This window comes from Aspergillus mulundensis (genome assembly GCF_003369625.1).
Source record: "Aspergillus mulundensis strain DSM 5745 chromosome Unknown scaffold_1, whole genome shotgun sequence".
Taxonomy (NCBI): domain Eukaryota; kingdom Fungi; phylum Ascomycota; class Eurotiomycetes; order Eurotiales; family Aspergillaceae; genus Aspergillus; species Aspergillus mulundensis.
The window spans coordinates 1,192,461-1,210,142 of record NW_020797889.1 but is presented as its reverse complement, the minus strand read 5'-3'; the positions used below and the strand labels follow the sequence as shown (position 1 = coordinate 1,210,142).

The 17,682-nt window shown below is 49.8% G+C and overlaps 5 protein-coding genes across 5 annotated transcripts; 3 read left to right on the top strand and 2 right to left on the bottom strand.

Annotated features, from left to right (window-relative positions):
- Window positions 1-6,795: 6,795 nt before the first annotated feature.
- DSM5745_01909 (transcription factor domain-containing protein) lies at window positions 6,796-9,349 on the top strand (the record flags this gene model as incomplete). Its single annotated transcript, XM_026743925.1, has 4 exons — window positions 6,796-7,218; window positions 7,279-7,376; window positions 7,433-8,203; window positions 8,257-9,349. The coding sequence occupies 4 exons, from the start codon at window positions 6,796-6,798 to the stop codon at window positions 9,347-9,349; spliced, it is 2,385 nt and encodes a 794-aa protein (XP_026607088.1).
- Window positions 9,350-9,644: 295 nt separating this feature from the next.
- Window positions 9,645-10,276, bottom strand: DSM5745_01908 (tubulin-binding prefolding complex subunit GIM3; the record flags this gene model as incomplete). Its single annotated transcript, XM_026743924.1, has 4 exons — window positions 9,645-9,837; window positions 9,893-9,960; window positions 10,072-10,209; window positions 10,259-10,276. The coding sequence occupies 4 exons, from the start codon at window positions 10,274-10,276 to the stop codon at window positions 9,645-9,647; spliced, it is 417 nt and encodes a 138-aa protein (XP_026607087.1).
- Window positions 10,277-10,909: 633 nt separating this feature from the next.
- DSM5745_01907 (autophagy-related protein 27) lies at window positions 10,910-12,028 on the top strand (the record flags this gene model as incomplete). Its single annotated transcript, XM_026743923.1, has 3 exons — window positions 10,910-11,168; window positions 11,240-11,783; window positions 11,833-12,028. 3 exons carry the CDS (start codon window positions 10,910-10,912, stop codon window positions 12,026-12,028), a joined length of 999 nt encoding a protein of 332 aa, XP_026607086.1.
- A 911-nt stretch (window positions 12,029-12,939) lies between these two features.
- On the bottom strand, window positions 12,940-14,514 carry DSM5745_01906 (uncharacterized protein; the record flags this gene model as incomplete). Its single annotated transcript, XM_026743922.1, has 4 exons — window positions 12,940-13,083; window positions 13,300-14,124; window positions 14,190-14,378; window positions 14,449-14,514. The coding sequence occupies 4 exons, from the start codon at window positions 14,512-14,514 to the stop codon at window positions 12,940-12,942; spliced, it is 1,224 nt and encodes a 407-aa protein (XP_026607085.1).
- Window positions 14,515-16,542: 2,028 nt separating this feature from the next.
- Window positions 16,543-17,526, top strand: DSM5745_01905 (uncharacterized protein; the record flags this gene model as incomplete). The annotated part of the gene is made up of 1 exon (XM_026743921.1): window positions 16,543-17,526. The coding sequence occupies one exon, from the start codon at window positions 16,543-16,545 to the stop codon at window positions 17,524-17,526; it is 984 nt and encodes a 327-aa protein (XP_026607084.1).
- Window positions 17,527-17,682: the final 156 nt, after the last annotated feature.

Here is a 17,682-nt window from a genome sequence, read left to right as displayed (position 1 = left end):
GGCTGTTTTCTATTCGTTCTGTTCAGAGCTGGGATCGACTAGGCGGAGGCCATTGTTGATGAGATGGCATGCAGAGTATGCTCACCTTCAAGTATACTCAATATTAGCTGGGTTAGTTGTTTCTACGGAGTAGACGAAATAAGGTAATTTTGTCGTTCGTTGCGTCGCCGGTCGTCGGCCACAGCTCACAGCACGGAGGATTGCCGATGGATTTACCGGCACATTTGGCCGGAGTCACCACTAGACTACTCCATAGAGTCCATACCAGCCACCAGGGGCTGATGATCCTTCGGCTTTGTGCAACTCGAATCAACGAAATTAATGACCGGCGGAGAACACTGCGCCGTTCGGAAGCTGGGCGTTCAGTTACCATAAAGGTGACTATTGCCGAGATTAGATTCATTCACAGGCCCAGCTGGCAGCTGCTACAGCCGCAAGACAGAATGGGAAGGAAATTACTTGAGCGAACTTTTTGTGGCGATGCTGGAATGTACACCGTGTGATAAACTCCGCTACGGAGCAGATACGAAGTATGGACACATAAAGTAGCCTAGAGATTCCGTGGACTGCATCAAATCTCCGAGAGTCCGTGACCATTGATCAGTGATCACTTGTTCAATCGCCCGAATAGTCAAGGACCGCGAGGTGCCCACTGCGCTCCCAGCACTGTGCCCTAAAATCCAACGACGAGAACCCGAACTTCCGAGGATGGGCCCTCCCGCTCTACCTAGTGCTGCAAGGCATGAACTCCGGTTGGACAGGTCACAGACGATGCCAGTCTTGCATAACGGCAGTCGGAACCTCGCGTAGAGATGTTGAAACAAAAAGAGGAATTTGAGCAGCGTGAAGACGGGCGAAAACGGGGCTCAGGCTAAATCTTGACCGTTCTACAATTCCGAGAACAGACCACAAACAAATAATGAGAAGAAAGGAAACGCCGAGCGTGGCCCATGCATGATGCGACTCATGCGAGTCAGGAATTGAGGATCGGAAAAGGAACCGAGGCAGATTCGAGGATCTGATTTGTGGTGGGGTGCCGGATCTCTACTCCGTAGACGGTAGGGCAACAATAAATAGCACCACTCCGAGACTCCGTTCCTTATTGATTGCATAAGATTGGGCCCCTTACAAGGTGCATGAGGTCTCGGCGTCTTGCAAGTTGCAGCGCAGCTTGAGCCTTGACCGGGAATTGATTTCGATGTCTCAGTGGACTCATGACATGACGACTGTCGCCTGTTGACTGTCGGAGTCGGACCGACCCAGAGGAGCGGCCATGTCAATGTGATTGCTAAACGCTGCTATACCACGTGGGGACTCGGAACTCTCGGCAGCTATGCGCATTGCGCTGAGAAGGAAAGGCCCAGGAGGTAAAGACTTCCATGGTTCAAACTACTGACTGAGCTCCGCAACCTTTAAGCATCTCAATTTGTTGCTGTAGAACTGAGGCAGGTTTTCCGCATGCTGCAGCACGAAGGAAAGCTATGACCTGGATCCAACAAGAAATTTTTAATTTCTCACCCGTCTCTTACCTACCTCAGCCTCAAGAAAAACGGAGTCCTGGAAGCTGGACCACGAGTGCGAGGCTGCAAGCTATCCAATACGGCGGATCACCGGAAGCAGCCTTCTACGCCGAAGGATTCGAGTCAAGCCCAGTCCGGTAGCTTATTCCGGGCGTGCTGTCAACTTATCATCAGCCAATGCTTGGCGTTGGATGATGGATCACTTGTGGGAGGGTTGAAACTTGAGGGCACCCGCTGAGGTGGTCTCGAACCAGCAGGATTACCAACTCGACGTCAGGCCCCTGCGCGAGGGTACGGCCGACTCCGTGTGTTCATATGATGCCGCATGAGTGAATCATGCCATGGTCGAGAGCAACAGTTCAGAGAATCGTGTCCAGGCAGTGTCGCATTTTTGTCATGAATGGAGGGCGTAGAGCAACTACACATCCACGAGAAGCGCAAGCCTGAGCTCTGGGCATGCGCAACACCGTACACCATGGTGTGATAAACTCACCTGCTATCTGATCACAGTCCCATGCCTAGTTTGTGCGGGGAACACGGCATATCCGACTTAGCCTAACTCAATTCCGTGGACCAGTCAGGACAAGGCTATTATTTGGCTATTTAAAGGTTGAACCGGGCGTTCCGACTAACAATGGCCATGCAGCGACTTGGCAGGGATTATTAGGTAGCCCTGGTGGCATGCCGTCCGGAGTTTGAATGTAATTGTAGGCGATGACGACCTGTCGTTTGGTTGGAACTAGGTGGGATTAGCCTCGTGGTCTTTGAAACAGACAATGATGTTAATGCTTGAGCCCGCGCCACCAGCAGTAGTGCACCAAGGCCCCTTCCAATGATGCTACTTCTTATAGCTATGTGTTGATTCACCTTATCACCGAATTGTAAGGGAGATATCTCCCGCTGCACCTAAAGGGAGGAGTCTCTTGGGCGGGAAAGTGTCCCCGAGCTTTTAGGTATAAAATGATGCGAGAATGAGGTCATTAAACGGCCATAACAACCACCCGTGCGGCATACGATGTGGATTATAGCGTAAACAGCAAACAGTTGAAGATGATTCATGAGGGCGACTCAATAAGAAAGAAGTTCCACTGTTGCCGAGTGGATAAGAGTAGATAGATCGAAATGTCAACAACAGTACTCCCTCGGAAGAAAGAGCATATCAGTGGCATTCAGCCGTGGTATGATAATGTAGCTAAAGTGAAGTTGAGCCAACAGCAATCTATACTCCAAGGTGTTTATGTCTGACTGTCTGTGCTCTTGTGACGGGTGACTGACCAGACAGAGGGAGTACAGGCAAACGCGTCAGGGCCCAGGACTCGAGAACCTCCAATAATCGGTACGGAGTCGTTGCTTGCTTGATTGACATTGTGACACCGCCACAAGCACGGGGCAGTGGCTCAAACAGCTGCCAGTTGGACGGTTGGACGAACCGAAGGGACCACAATGTCAATTTTGATTGAGATCTTCCAAGGATAGTTTGAAGTTTGAACTTTGGATGTCAGATTGGCGGTTCCACACTCAGCCAAAGCCGCTCAATACAGACCTTTTTTAGCGAAAGATCCAGAGGTGACGACACAGCGGTCATGGTTCGGACAAAATACGGCGACCAAGATGAAGCAAAAGCTCCAGCGTCCTGGGTCAATTGGGGGTTAGGGCCGGGGATCAACCTTCGGGCTCCAGCCAGTCCAGCTCGTCACGGTCAATCGCCGCCAGTTTGAGATTAAGCTTGGCTTAGCTTGCCAATATGCCTTGCCCTCCTCCATCTTACGCAATTTAGCGGTTCCTCCTATGTGGTCCAAACGTCAACGGAGGGAAGAATTCCGAAACGATCGTCAACATCAGCCCTCCTCTGTCGAGCTCTTGAACCGTAGGTTTGGCGTAGGGGTAGAGCGGTCAACCCATTACCAAGATCCCACCCACTAGTAAGATAACAACACTAAAATTAGCCTTATAAGTTTGTATTTTAATAACGCAAACTTAATAATATTATAATCATTTAAACTATAATAAATAGCTATAAATTTACTTTATTTAATAAGGTATTTCTTTTTATTTAAAGCCATTGCATGGTAAAGTTATTAAAAATTTTATTAGGCTAGTTTTTTTAGCCAGTTTTTATAGGATTTTTAACCTTAATAACCTATAATAAAATAAATAAGTATGCAAAGGGCCTGGCTTTTTTAGTAAATTACTTAAAAAGTTAAGCCTTTTTACTAGCTTTATATTTAGCTATAGTTTTAGCCTTATTTTTAGTATATTTAGACCTTTAAGCTAGCTATTTAATAAAGCTATTTAAACCTTTAAGCTAGCCTTGTTAGCGTGTATAAAGGTTTTTTTATATAATTTAACTAGCCTTATTTTATAGCGCTCCTATTTTTATAGCTTTAATATTTAATCTAGCTATTAAATAAAGTTATTTAAACCTTTAAGCTAGCTATTTAATAAAGTAATTTAAACCTTTAAGCTAGCTATATTAGCATGTATAAGGGCCTTTTTATATAATTTAGTTAGCTTTATTTTACAGCGCTTTTATTTTTGCAGCTTTAATATTTAATTTAATTATTAAATAAAGTTATTTAGACCTCCAAGCTAGTTATTTAATAAAGTAATTTAAACCTTTAAGCTAGCCATGTTAGCGTGTATAAAGGCCTTTTTATATAATTTAACTAGCTTTATTTTATAGTACTTTTATTTTTATAGCTTTAACTTTATTTAAAGGCTTATTATCTTATATTTTAGGGTTTTTAAAAGCTATAAAAAAATAAGGTTTGTAAATCTAGCACGGGTGGATTAAATATAATTTTAGTAGCTTAGGGCCTTATTAAGATAAAGTTTTTAAATAATATATTAAAAATTTATTTGCTAATTTAAAATAACTACTTACCAGGCATTTTAATAAAGAATTAATAAAGTTACACGTTGTTAAAGTTGACGTGTTGATGAAAATCTCACTAGTGGGTGGGATCTTGGTAATGGGTTGACCGCTCTACTCTATGCACCGTATTCCTACCTATACGGTCCCTGAAGTATGACCGATATCGCGCTACCGGAGTGCGTGCAGCGGTGATCACTAAACGGGATAAAATAGCGACGCCAAAGCTAAATGCAGGGGATTATGTGCGCCTTGCACTTTGATCGGTGGAGAGCAAGGAAATTAAGAGTCGCGACGATGACGCCCGAGGCCGCGCAGATGGGGTGCAGAGGGTTGGAAATAAGGTAAGCCGGTAAGCCAACGTGGGAACCTTAGCTATTTTAAGTTTGACTGCTTTGCCCCTCGGCAATTTTTTCGACAAGGAGCGACCCGAAAGACAAAGTTGACCAGAAAGGCAGGAGCCAGAGAGAGAAGGGCCATGGTTGCTTTGAGATCAGCAGTCAACGTCCCCGGTTTGTCGTAGACTACCTAGACTGTTGCACATCCGGGCGGCAGTTGGCCATCAAAACGTGGTCTCCGAACATGGTCAGTCCCTGTACTAGGTCTTAGCTTAGAGTTTGTTCTTTCGCGACGTGGGCTTGGAATAAAGGAATGACCCCTGAATCCCATCGCCCTTCAGCCACTCAAGTCGGCAACGCGGTATCCCCGGGTCAAAAGGCTTCTAGAATTGCCCTTACTCCTGTCGGTTGTGGGACTGTGGACCAAAGGTGCGGATACAGCGGAAAGGAACGAAACTCAACGATTCAACGAACGATACGGAGTAGACACGTTGACTTCTTCGAATAATAATAACCCAGGGACCTCGGACAGACACTGCCACTGCCGATCTCGGGATGCGTCTAACCTAAGAACCTTGCCGCGAGGTCTGATCTCGAGGGTTCAATATATTGTAGCGATGGATCCCGAGGATTGGGGTTTGAAGTCAACAACTGGGCCTGGTAAACATCCGTACTTTAGTTTGTTCCTGTATCAAACTGACCAAGTATAAGTTCCGACCTTCACATGATGCTCCGGACTCGCAGTCACAAGAGATCTCCGGAGTAGAATTGGACTCGGTAACTGATTCGATTCGACGGGCGAGGGATAAACGCTGGGACTCCACACTGCACAGTCGACATAGAAATGCTGACTGAAATTCTGCAGACTGCAGCCCCTCCACCCACATTTTGGACATGGTCGAATCTCGATCTGGCATGGCGGCGAACCGGCGTTTCAGCGTTTAGCGTGCTTTCTCTGGCCATCGGGGCCTGCCGAGTTGGAACTGTCGGAGTTGATCCTTGGGCTTGGAAGGACCCTGATGAGAGTCGCTGATTTGACTGAAGCCGAGGGCTGTGGACTGTGGAACGGATGCTCACTAACTTAGTTAGAGTAGCTAGTAGATGCGAATAATATGGATTGGGGCCATTGGGCGGAAGAAATCTGGACAGTGGACGGATGGAAGGATGGATAGACAGACTGAACTCCTGTCACGAGATTCTTGCAATTATTATTATCGTCAAGAGCGAACAATCCCTCTCTTCTCCTGGATAAGCATCAAGAAAGCTTTGCCTGCACTCGGACTGGGGTTTCAAAGTCGCCTGCATCGCCGCCAGAGGCCTGGATGTAGTCCCGATTCTTATTATTCCTTCTGCCATCGGATCGCTTCCTATAACCATCCACCATCATCCCTCCATCCTCTGCTCCATCCCACGCTGTCATCCCTTCATTTCTCCTCTCTCTCTTTTCTCCGTTCTGTCTTTCCTTTCCTTTCCTTCTTTTAGCTTTTCTCTCCTGCCCCTCCTCTCCCACTCCTCCCGATCTTTTCATCAAACTGCCAACTCTTACCAATTAAAGATCGCTTAAATTCTCTTCCTAACCAGGTTACGAACCGACCCTGCCGCCATATTAAGTTTATCTGTGACCCTCTTTTTTCCGGATCCTGGTTCCGGGATTCGTGCTTGCTTCAGCCTTCAGGTCTCCAACCGTCCAACGGCGTCGTCAACTGCCCGCCTGGATAAGCCTCAGTCCCACCTTTCGTTATTGTCAATGCGACTGGCGCTCGCTCCAACTTTAATAATTATCTGGGAGGCCCTTGCTGCTGTCTAGCTCTACTGCAATCTCTTGGGAGGTCCCGATTTGCTCTCCATTCTGGTCGTGCATTTTCCTCGGTTCCCTGCTTCGACTCCCGCCTGCCATTATCCTCTCTCTCGCGTGCAATTACCGCTTCTATCTCATTATTTTGTCGTTAACACGATCATTTAAATCAGCTACCTGAGCTGCATTTCCAGGTAGTTTGGGTCTGAAGGAAACTCGAAGTTTGCTCTTCGTGTTGTCTTCCTATGAGGTTGCGTTTGGAAGACCGATATGCAGCCGCATTACTCCCGTCCGTGGACGAACCCGAACACCCAAGGCGCTCCTTATGAGTTGCCTCCGGTGCATTCGGTTACCTCTTCGGCGCCGTTCCAGCCAGCCCCACAGACGGGAGGCTTTCTCTCTACTCAATCAGCAAGACCCAGTAGCGGACTGCCGATGTCTCACATCCTACAACAACCGCCTGCACCGACGCCTACGGCAACATACCCTCCCTACGACTCTAGCGTTTCTCCATCGGAAGTAGGAGTTGGCCATCTTCAAGATGCACCCACCAATGGCTCTGTAAGCGCAGGCGGGTTTCTCAGGCATGGGGGTGGCCTGGCGCAACATCAACAGCCATTGCAGCAGAAGAGGGCGTATCGTCAACGAAGGAAAGACCCTAGCTGTGATGCATGTCGTGAGCGTAAGGTCAAGGTACCGGAGTACTCGTTGTTCCCGCAATTGGCTCTATGATCTAACTTCTCTGTCGTTCAGTGCGACGCCTCCGAGTCCGCTAGTTGTACGGAATGCACCAACCGCAAGGTTCGATGCCAATTTACTAAAGAGACCAACAGGCGCATGTCTTCTATCAAGTTCGTACTCGGTCTGCCGGCTCGCGGGGTGGGGTTCTATACTGACAAAACGCAAGACAGGTTCAAGACCTTGAGAAACAGCTCTGGTCGACCAGGCAACAACTTCAGCAATTGCGATCCGGAATAAGGTCGGATAACTTGATGGATCTGGACGGGGATGGACCAGGGCAGCTTCAAATAAACTTACCTGACCTCGGTTATAGACCGCCGCGCCGACCAAGGGCTCCTGTTTCCCATGATCTCTCCAATGCTCGGGCGAACCTCCGACACTATGGGAGGGGAATTTGGAAAGTTCCAACGCCTTATCGCCAGTCGGACTCGAAATCGCTTTTGACGGTAGACCCTCCTTCACTTCCGCCACAAGATGTTGCCCATCATCTCCTTGCCCAGTACCATGCGCATATCCACACCACATTCCCCGTCATTCACTGGCCGACGTTCATGAAAGAATACGAGGAGGTATACCGTCAAGGGTCGCTTATAGGAGTGCCTCGCGAGTGGGCCGCCGTGCTATTTAGTATATTCGCGCTTGGTTCCTTGCATACGACAGACCCAAACCGTGAAGAAGTGGGTAAAAAATTTGTGCGAATATCTTGTGGAGTGATCGATGTTTGGCAGGATGACTTCACTTTGGACCAGGCGCGGGCCGCCTTGTTGGCTAGCATATTCCTCTACGAAGTCAACTCGAAATCAGCTAGCTGGGTATGGAATGGATCCGCTGTGAAAGTCGCTCAGGAAATAGGGCTACACCTGGAATCAGGCCCTTGGCCTGTGCTCGAGGGCGAGATGCGCAAGCGCGTCTGGTGGGGAATGTATACTTGGGATAGGTTTGTGGCCTTTGACACCATTGTACTTGATTTGCGACGCTCATTTCGTATAGGATAATGGCTTTGGAAATGGGCAAACCGGTATTGATCAACGACCAAGATTGCGATATCGATCTTCCATGCACTGTCGATGAACAGTTCATCTCAGAAGGAGGCTGTGTGCCCGAAAGCCAGCAAACAACGCCATTATTAGCGACAATTCACGTTGTGCGGTCAATCGGGCAGCTCACTCGTATCTTACGAAGCACAGCAATTGGCACGGCAAGTCTCCAGACCTTCGAACGGCATTTCACCACCTGTTTATCTATATTCCCCGATCAATACCAGCCAACCTCCGATCAGTATATCGAACCTCGATCATTAACCCCGATCATCTACCTCCAAAACGCCCGCCTTATGCTTCATCGACACAATATCTCTCCTTTCTGCCCCCCTGATGTTCGTTCCTCAGCTTTGGACTATTGCGCCTCTGTTTGTCAGGATACCGCACGTCTGCTCTCGCGATGCATGCGAACCTCACCCATCACGGGGAACAGGGATTGGCGTACGCTGCTTGCAATGTCGGGGTCTGCAATGCTGTGCGCCCATCTCTGGCGCTGTACACTCTTACTACTGTTTCGCCAAGAGTACGACGCTGCTTTAATATGTGTCCAAGCCAGCTCTGCGATGAGAGATTCACGCATCATCAATGCAGCTTGCGGGCGAAATGTTGTGTTTTTCCTGAAATGCCTCTTAGACCGTTTGCACCGTCCTGATACGGGAGAGCTGGATGGGGACGAGGAAATGATGGCTTACGTTTCCGGCGACATGCAGGGGACCAACAATGGGAGCTGGGTATGGGAGGGCAGTGAGACCGGGTCGCAGTTAGAGATGGCTTCTGCGCCAAACAGCGCAGCACGTCCTAGTGTTGGGGATAGCAGGCTACCTCAAGAGCCGAATGGCTGGGAAGGCTGGGATTGGGTTGAACAGACAGTTCAATATCTTCTCTCCGAGAAGGAAAAGCGACAGCAAAAAGAAGCAGAGAATCTAAGACCGCCGACAGAACCGTCATACCACGGCAGCGAATCTGCAACTGGAAGTCCTGACTCGGCACCAAATCAGCCGAATTCATCACACTCGCGTATGACGATAGCGAGTATCATATAATATCCTTTGATTCTGCAATCTGCGTCTGCTCTACGGGATAGAGTAAACTCCCTATTTGTGGGATCTTATTTTCGCCTTCGGCCCTGTATAATCTGCACTCTAGCAGTCATTGCATCTGAAATGAGTTTACGTTCTAATGTGATTAGCACCCTTGTACATCATGCTGTCATTAGACTGTATATACCTTTACATCTACTGAAGAACAAACTAGAAGACCAAATTCTTCAAACAGTTACATTGCATAATCATGTCAGCATGAAGACCTAATAGGATAAGGAAGGAATAAGTTGTACAATCAGGTCTCCAGGTTGATACTCCTTCCAAACCTCGCGTAGAGAGCCACCTTCAACTGCTGCATCTCGTCGCGCAAGTCACCCAGTGTCTCCTCCAGCTTGGCTACTTCAGAGTCAATCTGTTCCGTTGAAGACGCGAGAAGCGTCTGCGCCTCTTCCAGCGGGAGATGCACGAACGAGTCTCCAATTTTATACCTGAACTTCATTAGCAATGTTCCGTGAGAACTCTGTCTGTTGGTCATAAACGTACGGGACTAGTTCATCCTCATCTGCGAGCTCTAGCTCAGTCGAGATCTCTTCTAGATCTTCTTTATCTTTCTGCGAACGGTTGCTGTTAGCTCATCCCCTGACAGGCAACATAACCGGCAACAGAAAAGCCACATCGAGAAGCGGGAAAATAAGATGACAGAAGAGAAAGAAGAGCCATACCTGCTTCCCCTTCAGCTTCTCCTCAAGAACGGTCTCGCGCTGGTGAAGACGACTGAAGCGGTTGATCTTCTCTTGGTCCTCGCGGCGCACTTCGTTGTCTTCTGAGCTGCCGATTGCGGCCTCGTCTTCTTTTGAGAGCTGGGACGAAATTAACCACTGGTGTGTTTTCGGAAGATGGGCGACTTACCATGCGAGTGTTCATCATTTTGAGTGATTTGGCTATGAACTATGGAAGTGGGTTGGGGATTGTGAGGATATTTTGTTGTTTGAGTGGAGGTGGTCTGTGCGGGGCTCATTGGTGTACAATTACATAGGGACTCAAGTACTGTAAGCTGGCTTGGCTTATGTTCCTGGGAGTGGTATGTTCAAGATCATGATAGTATGGCTAGAACAGGGGGCTAGGTGTCTTAGACAATTTATTTGCTTATTTGTCTCTCAGCGCACTGCATACGGAGTGACCTTGAGCTGGATGATTTACCATACTGGGCGATTGGCCGGATAAACAGAAGACCGACGTCAAGCAAGCAAGCAAGGAAGCGACACCAGCAGCTCTCTCCGACCAGCTAGGTATCAACTCTCTTTCCAGGCACGCACATTGTTTTTTTTTTAGCGTTGACTTAGCCAACGTCTCCCTCGATCACAAGTCCTTCTCCGTCAGCTGCCTCCCTTGCTGCTCGTCTGAGCTCCGTTCAATCACCGCCCAACACCACAGCGTCATCGTCACCAGTCACTCACTCCGGCCCAACATCCGCAGTCTACTCCGTACCATCTCCGATTCCGACCCTTCCCAAGCTCAATACCCCCCGGAGACTTCTCGCAGCTCCAAAAGATACCAACGATGCGAATACTCTCATCAGCTTTCATCTCCGCCGCCTCTCTACTCCCCAACCTCGCTTCCGCCGTAACCTTCGACTGCTCACAAATTAACGCAGACGGCTACAAATATAACCTCAAGCCTCTAGGCGGAGTTCACGAGATCTTCCATGCGGAGCAAGTCGGCGATCTCATCGTCAATACGACATATGTGCTGAATATATGCAACGTTCTCGGGAGCGCGGCGAACTTCGAAGAGTACAAATGCGGCACTTCAAGGAGAAGTATGGACACTCCCAGAATCATGCGCAGCTTATATATGGACTATAGAAAGTGAAACTAACTACTTGGATAGTTTGCGGGTTCAATCGTACATTGACAGCAGACCACACCAGCGTCCAGAGCGGTTTTGCGTTCCCGATCGCCGGGCTTGAGCACATGGGCCAAGGCGCGATAGATACGAAAGTCACGCGGTTAAAGAATGAGGATTCTGACCGGGAAGGACTGAGAGTAAAACTGTCTGGGGGCAAGTATGAAGAACCCGACACCAAGAAGAAGAAGAATGCGGGTGCGGTTATTGAGTTTGAGTGCGACCCTGGTCGATCAGGGCTAGAGGGTCTCGTCGAGGAGGACTCGAAGCGCCTCCTGCGCGCACGGGAAGAAGGTGAGGATGGAGGCGACGGTAATAATGAAGGTGATGGCAACGGCGAGGAGAAAGAACCGTTCTCCGACGGTTCAGACCCGGATCGAAGTCTACAATTCAAAAGCTTTGGCAAGGCTGATGATGATTCGTATGTGCTGAGCTTGAACTGGAAGACGCGCTATGCTTGTGACCATTACACGGAAGGCCGTGGTTCCTCGTCTAATCACTGGGGTTTCTTTACCTGGCTGATCATCATGTATGTTCTGCCCCTTCATGCATGCTTGAAATCCGCTAATAAGATTTAGCTTCTTCCTCTGCGCCGCAGCATACCTCATCTTCGGCTCGTGGCTAAACTACAACCGCTACGGAGCACGCGGGTGGGACCTACTTCCACACGGGGACACGCTTCGGGACGTTCCATATCTCTTCCAGGACTGGCTGCGGCGAGTGGTGAACACGTTTCAAGGAACGGGGTCGAGAGGGGGGTACAGTGCTGTATGAATGGGATGCTTTGATTCCTCTGTGATGTTTCGGAAGAGCATACGGACGAGAGCAGATTCGTTTACCAACTGGTGTGGCTCTGTCGGTTTAAATCTTTTTTTTTTTTCTCTTTGTACGATGGCATGAATGGTTGTCTTCTATTTCGCATTTGCTTGATGTTTCTTAGCTTGGTACTGTTGTTGGAAAGCCATATATATACCTCGGTAAGATAACAATCAATGTACCTATACGGACCATACGCATCCACATTTGTTGGATCTAGATCTCTATGGAGCCTTTCAACGAGCTTACGCGCAAAAGTACTGCTACTACTTACCCACTTCCCTCCACGGCGTCGGCCGTTGACTCCCGTCATGGCTTCAAGGTTCTGATTCCGAGCTGGTTAAAAAAAGCAATTACTTCCTTCGGACTAGGTAGGTGCTTAGACGGACTAGCTAGCCAGCAGACTAACAGCCAGACTGGAGCTGGATACATTCTCCCTCCATTCAAAAAAAGAAGACGATTGCAAAACAGCGCGAAAACAAACCTCGGTAAAAGCAAACGCGAAGCCAGAAGCTCATGCTGCATAACAGACCCATCAAATATAAATTGATCAAAATTCCAGCGTCAGTGCAAAATTGCGTGATCAAGGGCTCATATCGCGACATCATAATTCCATCCCCATCCTCTAGGGCGAAAATCTCCCTCAGCTTCCAGTTTCTTTCTCGTCATAGTCTCTGCCAGATCCCCACAGATTTCACTGAAAACATTGCTAGTTGCGTTCTTTTCTGGATGAAAATTTATGTTTCGATTGCGATGGAGTGTGGAATCTCTCCCGTCAAAGCTCAAGACATCTCCCCCGTCCGTCCGCTCGGCCGAGTAAGTACCTGCTGGGTATGGCCGGACTCAGCTAGGTGCTAGACTACTACTGTCTAGACTTTCATCGCGAACTGCTTGAGGAAGAGGTAGTCGGCCATGTTTGCGTCGACCGTCTTGCGGATCAGGGCGGCGCCCTCCTCGCCGTACTTCTCGCGCCACTCGGCGTCGAACTGCTCTTCGGATTTGGGGGCGCGGGGCTGGTCAAAGGTGGTCAGCTGGACTGTCTTCTCTCCCATCACGAGCCGTTTTTCGGTGGTGTACTGCTGCAATATGCATGCATGCTATGGCCAACCGGACTTCTCCACCTCCGAGCCTTGTTCTGAGGAGAGGAGAGATTGATGGCGGACCGACGCACTGGCCTAGGCTACGGGGCAAAGGGGCACAAAGTAAGGGGAAGGTAGGGAGAAACTTACATGCTTCCTAGCAGTCAACCCCCTCGAGTCAATCGCATCGTTGTGGAACCCTTTCCACTTCTCGAAGGCCTCCTTCGCACGCTCGTGGTCCTCCTCGGTATCCCAGTTCAGCATGGAGCTCGTGTATGGGATCCCGACGCTGCGGCAGAACGCCTCCATCATCGCCGCGGGGCTATCGAGCATATCGTCCGCGTCGACGACGCAGATCTCCACGCCGACTTTAGCGTCTGGGCTCGAGACAGGCTTGGGCTTGGAAGTCTGGCCGTCCTGGGCGCTGGCGAGGATCTCGTCGGCGTCTGCCTCGCGAGTCGCAACGTGAGGTCCTACCAGACCCTCAGCACGCAGGTACTCGAAGAACCGGCGCATCTCGTCGTACCCGGCCTCAGCGGGGTCGTAGTACGTGAAGCCCGTGATGGCAACGAGGGGCGGGATCGTGCAGCGGTAGTAGGAGGGCACGCTGTAGTGCGGGTCGCGGATAAGGAAGGCAAAGTGGAAGGTTTCCAGGATCTCCTTGGGCATGACGGTAGGGTTTCCTGGTTCGGAGGGGGTACCATATGGGTAGGGTGCTGTGCTGTTGCCCTTCTTTGCCCCGGTACCGTCGGAAACGCCGTTGGCCATGCTGCCGTTGCCATTCACTTCGGCAACGGGGTGGTGGCCGTTGGCGACGGAATCTCCGTTACTGCCAACGGCCGCAGAGGGCTTAGTGGTAGCTGTCTCGGTCCCTACGCCGCGCTTGATCCTGTGGAGGGAAGGGGCAATGCCGGCTGGTTTCCCGTGTGGCGGGAGGAGGTAGTGCAGGATGTCTTTGATGAAGATTCTCTTGCCCTGTTATCATCCTTGTTAGCTCTGCCAATCTGTCAAGGTAGGTATGGAGGGCTGTGTAATGATACCTCATTCTCCTTCCCTTCGCGCTCAATCCTGTCAATGATAGTTTTATACGTGGACTCGCTGAATCCGCTCTCAATGCGGCCCTTCTCGTCGGCTTCATACCGATCTGAGAGCCTCTCAGGGCCGTAGTAAAATGCATCGCCAAAGGGCTCGTGGACACACTGAATGGTGTCTCTTTGAGTCATGAAGACCTATGCAAGTCATTAGAAATCCGCCTGCATGATGTGCAGATAATTCCAAGATAGAGAGGAGAAGAAATACCCGCTCAAAGGCCGTGGAGCAAGCCCGGGGATGGGTTGCAACGAAGATAGGTTTCTGCTGAGACATGGCGCAGGTTTTCTCTGTGATACTCTCGTTTGATGAGATGTAAAGCAAGTATAATCGTTTCACTATCTACCAGGGAGTTTCACCGCCGGCGAAGCTACTGATTAAATGGCCTCGTTTGGTCTGGTGAGGCTTATTGCGGGGATTTATCTGCAGGGTGATGTTGTACGGAATGTTGCCCCGGATGGCACAGCGGTGAGTAGAGTGGTGGAAGAACAAAATGGTGATAGATTCCTATTGAGTCCGAGGAATGGAACCAGAATAAGTTGATGGGTTTGATTTCCAGGAACGGAACAAAGTGGTGCTGAACTGGCTTGAGTTTTATACTTGAGAGAGTCTGCGCGGAAATACTAAAAGGAGGGATACCGTCAGACCCAGCGACTACATTTCTTGTTTGAGTTCGACCATCCGAGTCAAATCGTAAAAACCAGATAAAATAATATTATATTACTGTCGAGATGGAGCATCCAGGACCAGAATTACAGCCTAACAGGTTCGTCAGTTTCACATCCAACTTCCGGCCTGCAGTGGTAGGCAGGTTAATACAGGCGTTGTAAGTGGTTGATAGTGCTATCCACCCTGCACTGCTCAGAGAACTGGCCCCGGATAAGGCGATGGCGTTAGCTGTCACCTAGATTCGCCATAGATAATGATCTTCTATCTTATTGTTAGGGTCCTGATAATGATCTATATAAATCCCGACTCCTCAGGGCTTCCCGTCAAAACTTCAACCACCAGCATCTGGCTTCCCAAGGTCAACCCCGATAACGGCCTCAGTGCGACGAGATACCGTGTTACCCACGGGCAGGATCAAGATCTACAGTTGCTGCTCCGCTTTGGTAGGAAAAGCGTTCAGCGGCAGCCTGTACCTGGCAGTCGTGGGCTCAGGCCAAGCGGATGGGGATTGTGCGTGCCGCGCAGGCGCAGATTCGAGACCGGCAATTTGAAGAGGGGCAACGGCGGTACACACGAAAATCCAGGAAGTTAGTCTCCGCGAGAGTGGACATTGAGGATACCGAACAGGAAGGACTTGTGTATGGTCGTGAAGCGGAGTGGTTAAGCCCTTCAATATCCCTGTCGCCACATTTGGTCGAGACAACTTGCGTTCCACCTCTGACGTCATGAGACGGACAAGGCTCGTCGGATTACGAGGGGAGGATAGGAAAAGGTATACGAGCCAAGTTTCGCATTGAGTCGGAATGACTTGGGGCTGAGAATGCAAGTGTGCATATATCGGCTGTAGCGGTAAATAGCTGGTCATATGGACGCGACATCTGGTATGCCTGTTAAACCATTCAGCTTTCTCGCACAGCTTCCGGATGGGCCTCTGGAGGCTGCGACCGGGGAGGGATCTGACCGGCCAATCTCTGTGCTGGCTTCCCCTGTCATGCGTCGTGGGGTGTAACTCTGCCCAATGATGAGTCTATGTTGCTAACGTGGGGTTGCGATGGGCTATAATTATCGGTGCTATCATAGGTATGGCTAAACCATGAATGGCGCCCTGACACTGGCGGATCAGATCTAAGCTAGCTTCCCTCGATCTGTGCACTCGACAGTCAGCAGTGCTACACGACTCTGTCTGAAGACGCGCTGGTACTTCCTTCACGTACCAAGCCTCTTTGAAGCATACAAAGCCTGTCAGGTGAAGACTGATACTGGCAGCGCGTCAATGAACGGGTGAGAACACCTTATAGTCATATGTGACTCACGTCATTGTCAGCTACAACATGAACAAAGCCGCAAACAATCCGGAGTAGATACAACATGGCCCATCAGTTCTTATAAAGTGTCTGCAAACCAGTACCTTTGGACAGTCGTCTAAACTAGCCTGGTCCTGCCATACCGCCTTTCCCACCGACTGACTGTAGTGCCGGCAGAATCGGATGCTCAGTCTCGGCATTTTCCTCTCCCCTAAGGAATGAAATTCCGCGTTGGGCTATCCAGGAATGAGCCTCGATGATAAGCTGCTAAAACTAGCACCCTCCTTTATGCTCCAACGTGACATTACTTATCTCATTATAATTCTTCTCCATGGAGCCTCCTCAACAATCTCAGCAGCCTGAGCAGCCGCAACAACCCCAACTTTCTCAGCCTCAGTTCCAGCCACCCGCGCAGCAACCGCAACAGCCGCAACAACCACAATCTCAGCAACAACCGCAGCCTCAACAATTCCAGCAACCTCAACAACCTCAGCAACCTCAACAAACTCCACAAAACCCTCAATCTCAGGAACCACAGCAACCACAGCAAGCACAAGCTCCGGGACAGGCTGAGACTCCGCCATCATACGCCCCCTTGCCCGCGCCCCCGGATGCCCTTTTTCGCACAGAAGTCGAAGCCGTACAAGCTGTGAAGGCATTTGCACAAGTCCATCAATATGCCGTGATTACAAAGCGCACCAACAAAGGCCGTGAGGGGAAAGTTGAGGCCATTTATATGACCTGCGACCAGGGCCAGACGTACCGTTCAACCGCGAAGGAGCGTCAACGGGAGCCATCACGACGTACTGGCTGCCCATTTAGCTTACGTATCAGCCATCATAAGACCGACAATCTATGGCATGTCAAAGTCCGCGACCCTACACACAATCATGGCCCCTCGCAGCCAGGCCAACATCCCTCAATCCGCCGTGAAGAAATCAGCCAGAAGACGCAGTATATCAAAGCTCTTCTTGACATCAATATGCCACCAAGCCAAATCCTCAAACAGCTTCGCCATGTGGACCCTAGCACTGTCATCCAGATCCGCGACATATACAACCTCCGTCATCGTCTTTATCAAGGGAAAACACCAACCCCAGCGGTCATCATATCAGACTTCAAGCAGTCTAAGCCTAGGAAGCGCCGTGCCACAGAGGGTTCCGACAATCAATCTTCCGGGGAGGCTTCACTGCCCGGAGCTGTAGAGCCGAATGTCTTGGGAGACGATCAAGGCCTCGCCAGCCCTGTCAGTGGCATACCGGGGACTCAGGACATGCATACTCCAGAGCAACTCCTAATCAATACGCTGTTTTGAGTTTGTAGTATACCGTTTGGCGTTTATGGTTGAATTAGCGCTAGGGAGATACCAATTTGATAAGCCTCCAATTCGATTGAAGCTCAGACGTACCGCTGATTTGACCGCTCTGACAAGCTGGCAAAATACACAAGTCACGTGACTATTGCCTGATCT